Source organism: Callionymus lyra, chromosome 3 (assembly GCF_982586985.1).
Source record: "Callionymus lyra chromosome 3, fCalLyr1.hap1.1, whole genome shotgun sequence".
Taxonomy (NCBI): domain Eukaryota; kingdom Metazoa; phylum Chordata; class Actinopteri; order Syngnathiformes; family Callionymidae; genus Callionymus; species Callionymus lyra.
Genome location: NC_141820.1, coordinates 8,904,111 through 8,917,963, shown reverse-complemented (window position 1 = coordinate 8,917,963; position 13,853 = coordinate 8,904,111). Strand labels below are relative to the sequence as shown.

General features: G+C 36.0%; 1 protein-coding gene across 1 annotated transcript in view; it reads left to right on the top strand.

Moving 5' to 3' along the window:
* The window catches only part of cpne4b (copine IVb), a 77,454-nt gene extending 69,148 nt beyond the window's left edge, over positions 1–8,306 (top strand). Inside the window, exons 14-16 of the mRNA XM_087786352.1 lie at positions 3,178–3,311; positions 4,487–4,723; positions 7,741–8,306. Coding sequence (XP_087642478.1) covers positions 3,178–3,311; positions 4,487–4,723; positions 7,741–7,872 — 503 coding nt within the window. The 3' untranslated portion in view covers positions 7,873–8,306. The remainder of the gene's footprint in view (positions 1–3,177; positions 3,312–4,486; positions 4,724–7,740) is intronic.
* The last annotated feature ends 5,547 nt before the right edge of the window (positions 8,307–13,853 follow it).

Sequence of the window (13,853 nt, the reverse complement as noted above, 5' to 3'; positions counted from 1 at the left end):
ATAGGCTAGGATATTCCACTGAAAAAAATCTTAAAATAAATGTTTTTTTCATTTTTCTGAATACCTTTTCTTGTCAAGTCTTCAAGAGGGACGTTACAGACGAGCAGTCTGGAGGTATTTGGATGTTTTTAAGTGTCTTTTCGGATGAAGATGAAGACGAAGACAACTGAGCTCCAGTCGCTACATAAAAATGAACACACATTTCTGTCTATAACTCCAAAAAGGATTATTTAACAGATTACTCAATAAAATAATCCTAACCCTTAGTCGACAAGAGGGTGAGTAGAAAATGAATAAAAATTGAGTCTTTGGTGAACTGTACCTTTGAGATTGTTAATTTTGTGTATTTTTGACTTGAAAAGCTCATTAGGAATGCACTGAACATTCGTCCTCCAAAGATCTTTGGACAAAAATGTCCCGAAAGTACATTTTTGGTTTTCAGTCTAGGAAACTTTTAACACCAAAAACAACACCGTTGTTGTGATGCTATGATGACATAAGCAAAGACTTCGACCACAAACGCTCTCCTGGTTAGAGTCAATATGTCCGTGGTGTGGTGTGTTTCCGAGACACCACGAAAGATCCTCGGATGGAGATCGAGTAATGTTGACCTAGGTACACTTAAGAACGGACCACGAGCTCCCAGCAACATTTGCTTTGGAGAAACTGTCAACACACGTTTCACTAAGATCATATCCACGTCACCGTGACTGTGGGAGTCCAGACCAAGACGTGAGGCTCTCAGGAAACAACTTCATCATATTCTTAAGCCACCTCTACAGACTCCTCTCAACTTGGTGAGCTGCCTACGCTTATATTTCTAATGGAAGGCCCAGCGATGACGCAGGGAAAACTTATTTCAGCCAATTCTACCCTCGATCTTGTTCTTTCGGTCACTACCCATGTTCATAGGTTAGGGTAGAAACGTAGGTCGATGCCCCCCTGAGATCCCTGGACCATTACCATTCAAATGCAGTCCACACTAGATCCAGTGAGCAGTAACTGAAAAATATTCTAGGTCGGGCTCTTTTCTAGTAAACTTTCCTGTTTATTCTATGTATTACATGTTGAAATCAACAGTTGATGCTAATGATGAATATTAAATGTTTATTATGCTCCAATTGAAAGTGTATTTGAATGAAACTATAACATACGTCACACATAGACTAAATTAAAAAAAAAAAAACTTTAAAAAAAGCTTTTAACAACCTGTCGTCTGCACCAGAACATCAGAGATACTTTCCACCAAAGTATCACAAACACACACAAATACACTGCAAAGAAATAGTTATAATTTTAAATAAATTATTAATATATATATATACTGTATATATATATAAAAAAAATAAGTAAAATTAAAATGTCGAAAGCGGGAATCGAACCGGCGAAACTTCATTCAGTCAAACTTCCAAAAAAAACTTCCTAGCAACTGAGCTAAGAGTTAATGTGAACGTTTACTATGCTGTGTGACGATCATCAGGGTCGCTTTTTCCAGCGCTCCGATATCAGAGTCAGAGACGACGCTTCTCCGTTGCTTTTGCGGCTTGTATGAGCTGCAGAAACGTGACGTCACTGATGGGCTCTTGAAAAAAAAACGACCCCTAGATTGACCGGATTTGGCGAATGACGACACAAACGATTATACAAAAGATTATAATCAGAACGTGAAACAATTCAAATGTAGTTTATCAGAATCAAGATTGTGGGAAAGGTGGAGGGTTGAGGCCCGATGAAGGCAACAAGACTATGTTACCTGCAAAAGAACAGTGTATATATCATCATTTTTTAACACGTCATTGTAGGGTGCAGGGAAAGTTAGAAGTTATTGGTTACTTTTCTAGAAATTTCTCATAGAAAAATAGTGCCAGCTGAAGATACTTCCATAAGCAAAACAGCTAACAAGTAATACGATTAAAATGGAGAAAACCATTGTGATATGCAAACCTGTTCTATGGTTGCACAATGTTGCAGTCGGGTATATTATTGCACTTTTTGCATTACACAGTTCAGGCCGTACTTCACTTAACAAGGCTCTGTTGTTATTCAAGAGGCATTGCTACCTACTCGCGCTGGTACAGCTTCTCAGACCGAAGTACTGCACTCCTTCTTGGAGTGTTGTTGTCTTTAAATGGCGGGTTTGCTTCTTGAATCCTTAGTGAGGTCACTCTATGACCAATCATCACAGCGAATCGACCTCCTCCATCTAAGCCTGTTCTCTGTATCCCCCTCTCTCACACCAACCAACTTCCTGTCCTCTTTCACTCCATCCATAAACCTTCTCTTTGGTCTTCATCTAGACCAGGGGTGGCCAACCGCAGTGGTTGCAGGTTTTTGTTCCAACCAATCAAGAAGACACCTTTTCAATGTTTCTGGTGTTGCTTGTTTCAGCTAAAACCTCATTGGTTAAACTGGGCATGCTGGATGGGTTGGAACAAAAACCTGCAGCCACTGCGGCTCTTTGAGGATCGGGTTGGCCACCCCTGATCTAGACCTCCTGCCAAGCAGTTCCAACCCCAGCATCCTTCTACCAACGTACTCACTATCCCTCCTCTGTACATGAGCAAACCATCTCATTCTGGCCTCTCTGACCTCATCTCCAAACATCAAACATGTGCTGTTCCTCTGATCGTCTCATTCCTGATGCTATCCATCTTCGTCAGTCCCAATGGGAACCTCAGCATCTTCATCTCTGCTACCTCAGGCTAGTGCCGCCTGTACTAAACTTACTAAAAATCGTACCCGATTCGACACACAGAATAGAAACCGAGGTGGAGATGAGTCAAGTAGAGTTAAGACGAGCCGGTCGATCAATTCATCAGGACTTGAAAGGTTTTCATGACGTCAAAGAAAATAAAAACATGGTCAAGAATGAAGGCAGAAATGTATCAGGATGCGTCCTCGTAATGTTGGTTTCACACCAGATAGTCGATACGTCATAGATACTGAGACACAACACTAATCTGTAGTTGTGAAATGTGAGTGTGCTTCTTCACACCCCTCTGAAGTCCAACGGAGAAGGTTCAGGATTCATCGGGTGTTGTTTACCGTCATCTCGTAGTGCAATCGCGATCACGGAAACCTGTTTATTCCTGCAAATACTTTTTACCAACCAGCGTAACTTTGTCTTGTCAGGGCTGGCGAGATAAATCGGGCACATGATATGTTGTTTTTTCCCAGGTATTCAGGGTGTGGTGGAAGCGTACCAAAATTGCCTCCCGAAAATTCAGCTTTACGGGCCGACCAACATCGCCCCCATCATCCAGAAAGTAGCTTCGTCCGCCTCCGAGGAGATGCACACCAAAGAGGCGATGGTGAGAAGAGTCGGTCGGGTCTAATGGTCTTGTCTTCTCCACGAAGAGACAAATGGCCGGAGATAAGCAGAGAATAGTACATAAGTAGGAAGGCGGGTAAAAAAAAGAAGTCGGTTAAGAGAGTGATTGATGATCATTTCATTCCAGACATACATTCAAGAGCATATATTTCAGGGCGCTGTCTTCCACTCCAGTGGGTAAGAATTACTTTTATTCAAATTAGCCTCGGACAAGAAGCTACTTTTAAAACACTAGTTTTATTCATTCGTTCTAATCCTCTTCGCTTCTATAGTTAGAAGCGCACTTTGATCTTCTTTCTTACTGAAGCAAAAGATGTTTATGCACAGATTATTTTTTAGATATAATATACGTTCAGTTGTGTAGTATTTTATAAGAAATACTTGGAAAGAAATGGAAATGTCAGGTTTAGGATAAATTCAAGTCAAAGACTGAAAAAATAAGCGAGTTTTTATGTATTGGTTGAACATTTGAAATGTGTAACTTGAAATTGTTATTTCTTTAAGCATATTAATTCGTTTTGGAATAATAGATTTCAATATTTTTTACATTGAAAGGTTGATTTTGGTGTTGCTTATACATGGATTAAAAATATATATATATATATATATACCAAAAAACATACATAATTACATTATTTAAACGTGGAATTATAATGTCAAATGTGTAAAAAAATCTTGAAAATCATTTTGATAATATTAAATAAAATATATTAAATATATAATACATTTTAAATAATTAGATGGTTTCTTTGGTTAAGAATCCTTCAAAAATTAATATTTCAATTTAGAAATGATTGAATTTCATGATTTTTAATTTCAATGTTTAAACTTTTTTTTTTATTAAAAGAAAAGTTTTAACATTTGAAATGTCTAATTTAACCATTCCAGGTCATTTATATAAAATATTTAAAATCAAAAAGTATCAAACTAGTGAAGGTGATTTTTTTGGTGTCAGGTCAGGTTTTCGGTTTTTGTATGCAAGGTTTGGAATGAAACAATACCTAAGAACTTGACTATTACATCTTAAAAACAAGTGATTCCTGACAAGCAGGAATAATAAACGTCCGGTGCAGAGAAACCACGTGTACATTCATCTCCTCTGACACTTTTTCTGCAGTTCAGGTTCCATTTTTTTCTAATCTTCACCTTCACCAGGAATACTTCATCCTGCTGATCCTGACGGACGGCGTCATCACCGACATGGCAGACACGCGAGAGGCCATCGTTCACGCCTCACACCTCCCCATGTCGGTCATCATCGTCGGCGTCGGAAACGCCGACTTCACCGACATGCAGATCCTGGACGGAGACGACGGGATCCTGCGCTCGCCGAAGGGAGAGCCGGTGCTTCGGGACATCGTGCAGTTCGTGCCCTTCAAGGACTTCAAGCATGTGGGTGGCTCAGGGTTTGGAAATCACATCTTGAAAACAAAAACAATTCTCGTGCTGCTCAAGAGGTACTTGAGGAAATAAGGAGCAGATTCTGATGCTGTTATTCCTTTTCATTCCGACAGAAATATATTCACCGTTCAGTAACGGATACTTCAAGAATCTTATAATAACAATCAGCTCTTATCTTTAGTAACCTTTCTTAGATCCTTTTATTGATGATGTTATTGTATTTAATTACAATAAAATAATTGTGTTTAATGCATCTAAACTCTTAATTAAAATCACAATTAAATACTATACAAACCAAAATATGTATATTTTACCAAACAGTATTTAACACGAAAGCATGAGTCTGTTGTGATATAGTTTTTTCCAGAGCTACATAGAGCGCTGACAACATGACAACAAATGTATTTCCTTCAACAAGTCGGTGACTTTTATCACATCAAAACACTGGTTTCACTCTCGGTTTGTAGAATTATTAAAGAAAGGCTTGGACGGATTGGAACCGTGTGTGTAGTTTTCCTGAGACAACACTGGAGATTGAGTCTCATAAAAAGAAGTTTGTTCTTTTATTTGATCGCTGAGATTGTCTGACCGGGGGCGAGGCTGGTCATTACACGCTCACTGTGCCCGTCACAACTCATCAGTCCTGGGTCCGGGCGCGTTGTCTCATGACATTCTCGATACGGCGACTCCGGCCGGTGACACGTGAGGAATCAACAAATTAAAAAAAATCATCCGGCTTAAGCCAGAGAGAGAGAGAGTGTTTTCGGAGAAGGTTGAAGACGAACAGAGGACGGGAGGGTCTGCAGGACAGCGCGGCTAAAGACAAAAGAGAGCGTGAGACGGAGGTGGCGAGGTGATTTTCTGCTCTGTCGTTTCTTTTCAGAAAGGATTAGGAGGTCAGGGCCGACGGTGTGACAGCACCAGAGACAGGAAGTGCAGGTACAGGAAGGCGAGCGGCGCAGCTATTGTTTTAGAAGCGGCGAGCGTTGGACGGACTTCAGAATTGTCTCCATTTTTGTCTCCACATCTTGAGACGACAGAGACACAATTGTTTCTTTTTTTCAAAGTGGTTGTAGTTTTTACTTTACTCTGCATCACAAATAACAAAATAATCTTTTAAATCAGGGTGAGTCTTAGGTTTAGGGTTACCCTCGGCCACATTGATGCTTTGCCGCCCAGCCAACCATTCACAGCTGTTGATCACTTTTGACCAACATAAACGTAGATTTTGAAGAATTGTAGTGACCAATCATCTCTCAATAGAGCGGTGTGTAGAAATGCATCATGGGAGTTCATAGTTTTAGTGGAACCATAAGTAAGTCTGGTGCGGTAATTAGTGCCAAGTTGTGTGTTTTTCAAATAAATATGTTTCAATGGTGTTAAAGACAAGAAACGTGGACGTGTAGACAGCAGCTTGCTTAAAAAAACATATTGAAATTTGCGTTACCATGGTGACGGACCCTAGTATGATAAAACACCTGATGTCCAAATAAAATAACTGAAAAATTTGCAACAATATTACATTAAATTCTACACACGTTTTACCTATTGACTTATATTTGTATAAAGGTTTGGGTTAAGCCTTCATTACTACAACCAGAAGGCTCTTTTTTAGTCTTTCTTTTGGCAAAATAACTTGAAGCTTTGCATAGAATATTCACTGTTATATGTCAACATGAATTTGCTGATAAATTATTTTGTTATTTTTAATGTATTAAATGTTTCGGGGTTGTGACATGATATCACTTCCAATTCTTGCTAACGTTGCCCTGCACTTGCTTTGTAAAACTCTACCTAGACGGTTGATGCTGGTTTGAATCCCATTAAAAATGCTGTGTTTTGTGCCAGAGCCAACAAAGTTCTTGAGCAACAGTTTTATTATAAAAAAGTCTTCGTTTGATGGAATGAGCTCCTTTTCAGAGGCATGGACAGTCACAGTGCTATTGAAGTATTTTAAGATAAGATAAAATCACTAGATTATATGCATTAAACCAAGATTTTGAAAACACCTGAATAGAAAATAAATTGTTTCCCAGAGCAAAATAGAAAATCATTAAAAAATGTAGTGGAATTATTTGTTGTGTTTATTGGCAAGAATCTGGCGATCGATATGTTTCATGATACAGGGGCAACGATACGATATATTATGATATATGTGTAGTATTGTCGAGTACTTGACTCTGGTGTTGCAGAACTTACAGACCACATGACTGTCGACAAAGTCGTAACTGCTTTTATTTGTTTTCAAACCAAAATATGTCCGAACATCAGCTTTAAAAGCTGCTGGAGTCACTGTATCCTCTCGTCCTCAGTCATCACCAGGATCTTGTGGGATCTTTGCGAATGTAACAAGTTAAACACATTTCTAGGAGTGTGCATTGTCAAGAATATGATTTGATACGTATCACGATACAGGGTCAACGATACGATATATAGTGATAGTGTAGTAACAAGGATATATTTGTAGTATTGTGCAGTACTTGACTCTGGTGTTTCAGAATTTACAGACCACATGACTCTTGACGAAGTCGTAACTGCTTTCATTTGTTGTGTTTGATGTCCAAACATCATCTTTAAAAGGAGTCCACTGTATCCTCTCATCCTCAGCCCTGGATCTCGGGGATTACATTGCTCCTCTATTTGCGTAGGGCATAGCGACTGCTGCCATCTAGAGTCCAGACGTTTAATGACAACACAAAAATTAACCAACGCTGTGAATTTTTGCATATATATTGTAAAAAAAAAAATCAAATAATTTGATTTTATACACAATTACGATACGATTTTGAAGCCAAAATAAAAGAAAACATTTGTTGAAGGTAGTATCGCGATATTCAAGTGTATCAATATTTTCTCACAGCTCTAACCACTAATGGTACTTGAGTTGGTTCAGTGTGTGTGTGTGTGTGTGTGTGTGTGTGTGTGTGTGTGTGTGTGTGTGTGTGTGTGTGTGTGTGTGTGTGTGTGTGTGTCGCTGAAAGCTCTATCTCTTGTGTTTGTGTTCGCAGGCGTCCCCGGCTGCTCTGGCCAAGAGCGTCCTGGCTGAGGTCCCCAACCAAGTGGTGGATTACTACAACGCAAAAGGCATCAAACCCAAGTGCATGTCGGACTATGAGTCCACGAGAACCTTCAGCCCCTGACCAGAGGAGCCCAACCCTCCACCCATGTAGTCTCTAGCCGAGAGGATTAGCTCGTTCCGGTGATTTGAACCGTCCATTGCATGCTTGGCCACAGTGGCAATATTTGGGATTATTACTCTCTAATGTATATTTGAAACTCCTCCATAGAACCAAGAGCAGTCTCCCGCATTAAAAAAAAGCATGCTGAGTCCTAGTCAACCCTGAGGAAACGACACCTTGTTTAGATTACTAGCAAGTACTGCAACATATGTACGAGTCTGCCGGACTGTGTAACCTCCCGTTGATTTAGAACGTGCTCTTGAAATGATGGTTGTTACCAAAACTCTAGTGCAAAACCCTCAAAATTCAACTATTAGACCCCCGAAGATGTTTTTCATTGCATGTGCAAAACTATAAGACGACTATATGCACGTATATCACTGGCATCAGAATATTGAACGGTTAAAAATTCAAATGTTGAAACTTTTATTTAGAAAATGTTGTTATTTTAAGCATTTAATTAAAAAAATGAAATATTTTTAATTAAATCATTTCAAAGTTGAATTTGTTTTTATTTGAATTATTTAATGAATATAAAAAATAAAGACTTTCTTAATTATACATAGTTTGAAATTCTATTTCCAATAATTCAAAAATATTGATTTATAAGATCAACTCTGTATCCCCTGATTGGCCAAAAGTTTGATCTAGTAGCTCGGTAATCTTTTACTATTGTCTGGTATTGTCTGTTCCATTTAAAAATGTCAGTTTGAATTATTCGTTATTATTTAAACAGTTTTTATATAGAAATGGTTGAATTTGTTTATTTTTTTAAATATCTAATAGAGTACCGATCTACTTGATCAAGCTGTCAGTCATTTTGCGAAAGATAAAGACGTAGAAACACTATTATACCAACATTTTTATCTTGAATTTAAAAGACTACGAATTCAAAAATGATCGAAATTTGAAAAAATATTCTTTAATTATTATTAATATCAAACTCTATGTGTAAAAATATTTGTATGATTTGTTTGTGTAATTCAATTGTTAAAATAAAAAAACAACCCTTCAATATAGAAATTATTAGATTCTATTATTTAAAAAAAAAATCAAATGCATTACACAAAAACAAAAATGTCAATAAAAAAGGGAAATGTTTCAACATTTGAAAAGTTAAATTCAATACTCTGAAGACACTGAAATACTTCCATACAAAAATCCACGCAGACATTCAAACGATTATTTTAAATGTTTTCGAAATTTTGAGTATTCTTTGTAACTAAAAACCAAAACGTGATGGAAAAAAAAAGGTTGAGATCGGGATAGTTAGGATGAGAAGATCAACCTTTATAAGATAGTTGTGGACTGTCATGTATGTTTTATGTATTTAGGGAGTTTTACATACTTTTTATGGTCATAGTACGAACGGTTCATGTGCTGTAGTTTGATGTTTGCTTTGTATTTTGCTTTTAAGCATTACATCTGGAACTCAACTCTCATATAGTTTAGGGCTCATCATAATGCTGGTATCTTTAGTTTTATTTTTTATTTCTTTACTTTTAATCTAAACCTGCTAAAACTGCTGTACCTTAAGGAAAATAGGGCTAGGGTTAGGGCTAGAGTTAGAGTTAGGGCTTTTTCTATTTACCTCCTACTTAAATCTCTACGGTTATGTCAAATCAATCCATCCTTAAAAAGTATTTAAAATCCACTGCAACATAATTTAATTTATTTTATGAAATGTCATCTAACTCTCCCTCCCATAAGTCCCACAATGCACTGCAACAGTTAAAGATCAGAGTCTGATCTAACTTTCATACACTAAATAAATATGTCAAATACAGAAAGTGAAATAAATATGAATAACATTTAAGTAACCAATTTACCAATAACCAAATAACACTAGGAATATAATATGAAAACACAAGAAAATGATGTTTAAAACTGGATATTAAAAGCTAAGCGTATGTTGTAGTTTAGCTACGTTGTTAGCTCGATATGAATCATAAAAGAAATAAAAGAAAAATGTACGTACAACCTTTTAAAAATGTTCAACTTTTTTGCTCTGGCAAAAAAAACAACTAAATGAAATGAAGAGAAGAGAAAAAAAGAAAAAAGCTTTGAATTAAATTTGATTTATTGGGGTTTGGGCCACATTAACACAAGCTAAGGACCGGTTATGGCCCTCAGACCGCTCTTCGCTGAGAGGCTGACAGTGACCTTTGACTGCCTTTGTGTTGGAAGTTTGACATTTCTGGCCTGGAATATAAGATTAGATCCGTCGATAAAGCCTCGTGAATGAAGTAGTGTCGCCTCTCCTGAGACGACACTGTATTAAGAGACGACGCAGAAGATCATTTTACCAGAAAATAAAAAGTCATACGAAAAGCTTAAAACTGCCCGGAAATGTTACCTTCTAAAAAACACAGCTCCAGCGTAAATGAATGGATAAAAATAAGGAATGCTAGTAGTGCCAAATCTAGGTAGTAAAAAACATTTTAAATTTTTTTTTTTTTTTTTTTGACAGAAGGATAACAAAGAGAAGGGAATAAATAAATAGAAAATATATGCGCAGGTAAAAGAGTTGTTCAGAATATTCTTATTAAAAATTTGGAAAATGTCTATGATATACATATTTCCTTTTTCATACACACATTTCCCTGTGTATTTTTCCTCCTTTTGCCAAATAAACCACTGTATTTACAACCATTTAAACTTTTTTTCTCTCATATCTCCATTTCCAACCATGTCTCGCTGCATACAAGTAAGATATATTCTCATATTTAGCCGCCTTTTCATTTCAATCGAGGTGTTTTACGGTACTTTGTTAGCGTTTTTCAACTCTTGCTCTTTCCAATTACAAACAATTTCAGACAGTGACATAATGGGGACCTGCTTTTAGGATGCCTTTTGCAAATGAACAAAATAAAAAGAAGCAAGAATTCTAGAGTGTTTTCATGGCTTGTCCTATTTCTGTTCTCTCTCTCCAAGACTGTATATCTGTAGGACTGACGCTGTCCCTGGTTGTAGGAACTTAATTAAAACCTGCATGATTAGCTCTGATAGTTGCGTCCCTGAGCCGCTTGCTAGCTACAGCATCGAGTATCTCTGTCAAACCGGGGCTGGGATGGTTGAATTCGCTGTTTTCTACTGATTGATTTGCTCCTTTTTTTTCTTTCCAAATAAATGAGGAAATGATTGTAATAATTTCTTAACAATCTTCTTACATTGTAAAGATTTTCTGGGACGTTAGTCGTGGTAGAATAGAGAACTCTACTCTGTATGATGAAACGGTTGTTTAAATCCTTGTAATCTGCATGTCACTTATAATAAAGACCTTTTGAGATTTCGCTCTGTGTTTTCAGTGGTTTGTGTTTGACCTGAGGGAAGTTTTTGTTTCCATAGCTTTCTTTCTTTTGTTGGATAAATAAATAAAATATACATGTTGATAAACAAATGCTGCAGATGACTCAACTCACTGATGGTATTAGGTAAAACCGAGTGGTGGTTGGATACTTGTAGAAGATGTTCCACGTTAAAAAGAGATTAAAATATACATATAAAGGAATAGTTTTATTGGCCAATATTATGTATTGTACTGTAAAATAAAAGGAGAGTAAAAGGTACTTCTATAAAAATACATAAATTAGGGTTAAAAGATTTTTAAATGAGAAGAAATTGAAAAATAATGAATACTATTGAAGTAAATAAGTGTGATCAGAGTTGTTGAATTGAACATTGTTGTTAACATTATAAGGTTAAATCTGTTTTATTGATTTTATTGTTTTAAGTCAATCATTTGTATATTGAAAGGTTTTTTTTTTGTTTTTTTTTATAACCCTTGTGTTAACCTTAAGCCTTGGAAAGCAAAGGGTTAAATTACTTTTTTTATTTTATTTCTTAATTATTTTTAAATAAATAAATGTGACATAAATGTTGTGACACTATTATACCAATATTTTGTAGTTAATTTAAACGACTTGTAATTAATAATTCGTATTAAATACTTAAATAAAATCATTAATATTGTTTCATTTTTGGAGTTAGTAGTATATAAGTGAAAAAAGTGAAATATAAGTTAAAAAAACAAAACTAGTTCAACCCTTAATAATGAAATAATTTAATTACCACATATTAAATGTTAAATTCAACCTTTGAACATCATTTGTAAAAGAATCGTTGACTAAATTACCCGAGAAAAGTCATTATAGTCAAACACACATTTGTACATAGTAAATCATTATTTTCAGTCACAAACATACGTATTTAAACTGCTAGTGTTATAGACAGGAATTAAGAAAATGCTTCCATTCTCATTGGTCATTGTTTCTTCACTGCATACAGTCTCTGGTCCAGCTGGATTTACAGATTGTTAGTTCAAGCAGAGCTAATTCATATCTCTGTGGCTTTCAGCCCACACAACAACAGCAGCACTGGTCTGCAAATAATCACTGCCTCAATCTCCCCTTTCAATGTACTGCTCCCTGTGTGCACACACACCGACTCACGCTGCAGAAGGAGACTCAGAAAGCTTTATTCCTAGTGTTGCAAACACAACATCGGGTTTGTTTTGTGGTGGCAGCACTGAATAACAGAATGAAATAAGATAACACGCATAATAAGCATAGCAACAGAATAGAAGAACCAAGAAGATAAAAACATGGTCTTGAGCTGCAAGCGACTCCACAACTTAACATCTCTTATTGAATAAAAAACACAGTGTCAATAATAATAATAATAATAATAATAATAATAATAATAATAAGAATAATAAGAATAAGAATAAGAATACAATTACAATAATAATAATAATAATAATAATAATAATAATAATAATAATGATAATAATAATAATAATAATAATAATATTAATAATAATAATAATAATAATAATGGCACTACGGTTTCCTCTCACAGTCCAAAAACATACAGAGGTTGATTGAGAACTTTGGGAAATTGTGCGTAGGTATGAGTGCGTGTGTGAATGGTTGTCTGTCTTTGTGTGCCCTGCCTCTCGCCCTATGATACTGGGATAGGCTGAATTAATTAATTAATTCATTAACGAATGAATGAATGATAATAATTATAATTATGATTATAATTATAATAACAATAATAATAATAATAATAATAATAATCATACTCATACTCATACTCATACTCATACTCATACTCATACTCATACTCATACTCATACTGCTACATCACTGATCTGATCCAGCCTTACACCCCAGCTCGGGCTCTGAGGTCTGTGGATCAGAATCTACTGATGGTTCCTGAACACAGTTCTGGACCAGAGGAGAGAAATCCTTCCAGACTGTTGCTCTTAAGCCTTGGAACCATCTCTGTGTTTGATGATCTACTGACTCCTTCAAGAAACATCTGTGTTTGATGATCTACTGACTCCTTCAAGAAACATCTGTGTTTGATGATCTACTGACTCCTTCAAGAAACATCTGTGTTTGATGATCTACTGACTCCTTCAAGAAACATCTGTGTTTGATGATCTACTGACTCCTTCAAGAAACATCTGTGTTTGATGATCTACTGACTCCTTCAAGAAACATCTGTGTTTGATGATCTACTGACTCCTTCAAGAAACATCTGAAGACATTTTTATTTGTTCAGGCTTTTCCTTGATTTTCCGGAACTCCTGTGTTGTTCCCGATGTTATCTTGACCTTTAAAGTATATACTTTATTAAATATTGTTTTGATTGTTTAATCGCTTTGTGACCCTGGTCTGGAAAAGCGCTATATAAATACAAATGACTTACTTACTTACTTACTTACTACTAATAATAATAATAACAATAATTAGAATAATAATGATAATAATAATACTTGTTATTGTTTTTATTATTAGAAAAGTCTACCAATATTAATGTAATTATTATATTTATACTAAAATTGTTCAGATATTAGATGAGGGCTCCTGGGAAAGCGGAACCTTTTTTTCAACTCACCCTGACGGAATTATTTTAGAGACGTACCGGAAAAG